The 471-nt window shown below is 49.0% G+C and overlaps 1 protein-coding gene across 1 annotated transcript in view; it reads right to left on the reverse strand.

The window, feature by feature from the left end:
• Positions 1–183: 183 nt before the first annotated feature.
• Positions 184–471, reverse strand: part of PPTG_24082 (hypothetical protein) — a gene marked incomplete at its 3' end in the record, with an annotated part of 2854 nt that continues 2566 nt past the window's right edge. Inside the window, exon 2 of the mRNA XM_008915042.1 lies at positions 184–348. Coding sequence (XP_008913290.1) covers positions 184–348 — 165 coding nt within the window. The remainder of the gene's footprint in view (positions 349–471) is intronic.

Below are 471 nucleotides of genomic sequence, written 5' to 3' on the forward strand. Positions count from 1 at the left end.
GGGTGATGTTCACAAATGTGATTTGCAGTTGCTGGCTTTAACCCCTGCTGGAAATGAAATCGTAGTTCCAGCTGACTAATTGGCACCGTGCATTGGATGAGCAGATTTTGAAATTCCGCCACGTAATCGTGGAGTGACGAATGCCGACTCAGTGCACGTAGCCGTTCACGGAGGCGATACTCACTATCTGGAGGTAAAGCGTTGGCGCATGCTATCCTTGAAAATTGTCCACGACTTCACTCGACCCGAGGCTTCACATTTCAGCGAAATTTGACGGTACCAGTTGAGTGGGGTCACTCCCAGATGAGTAGACGCCATAGTCACAAACTGAGATGACGCTTCCGTCATCTGTGGGTGATAGTACGCGTAATATTGTTCCATCGCGAAAAACCAAACCTCGAGATCTTCATTGAGATTGCCTTGGTAAATTGGTGGCTGATGCTTTCGTGCCGCTGTTGGCCAAGAAGCGAG

The sequence above is a fragment of the Phytophthora parasitica genome (assembly GCF_000247585.1).
Source record: "Phytophthora parasitica INRA-310 unplaced genomic scaffold supercont2.67, whole genome shotgun sequence".
Lineage (NCBI taxonomy): Eukaryota > Oomycota > Peronosporomycetes > Peronosporales > Peronosporaceae > Phytophthora > Phytophthora nicotianae.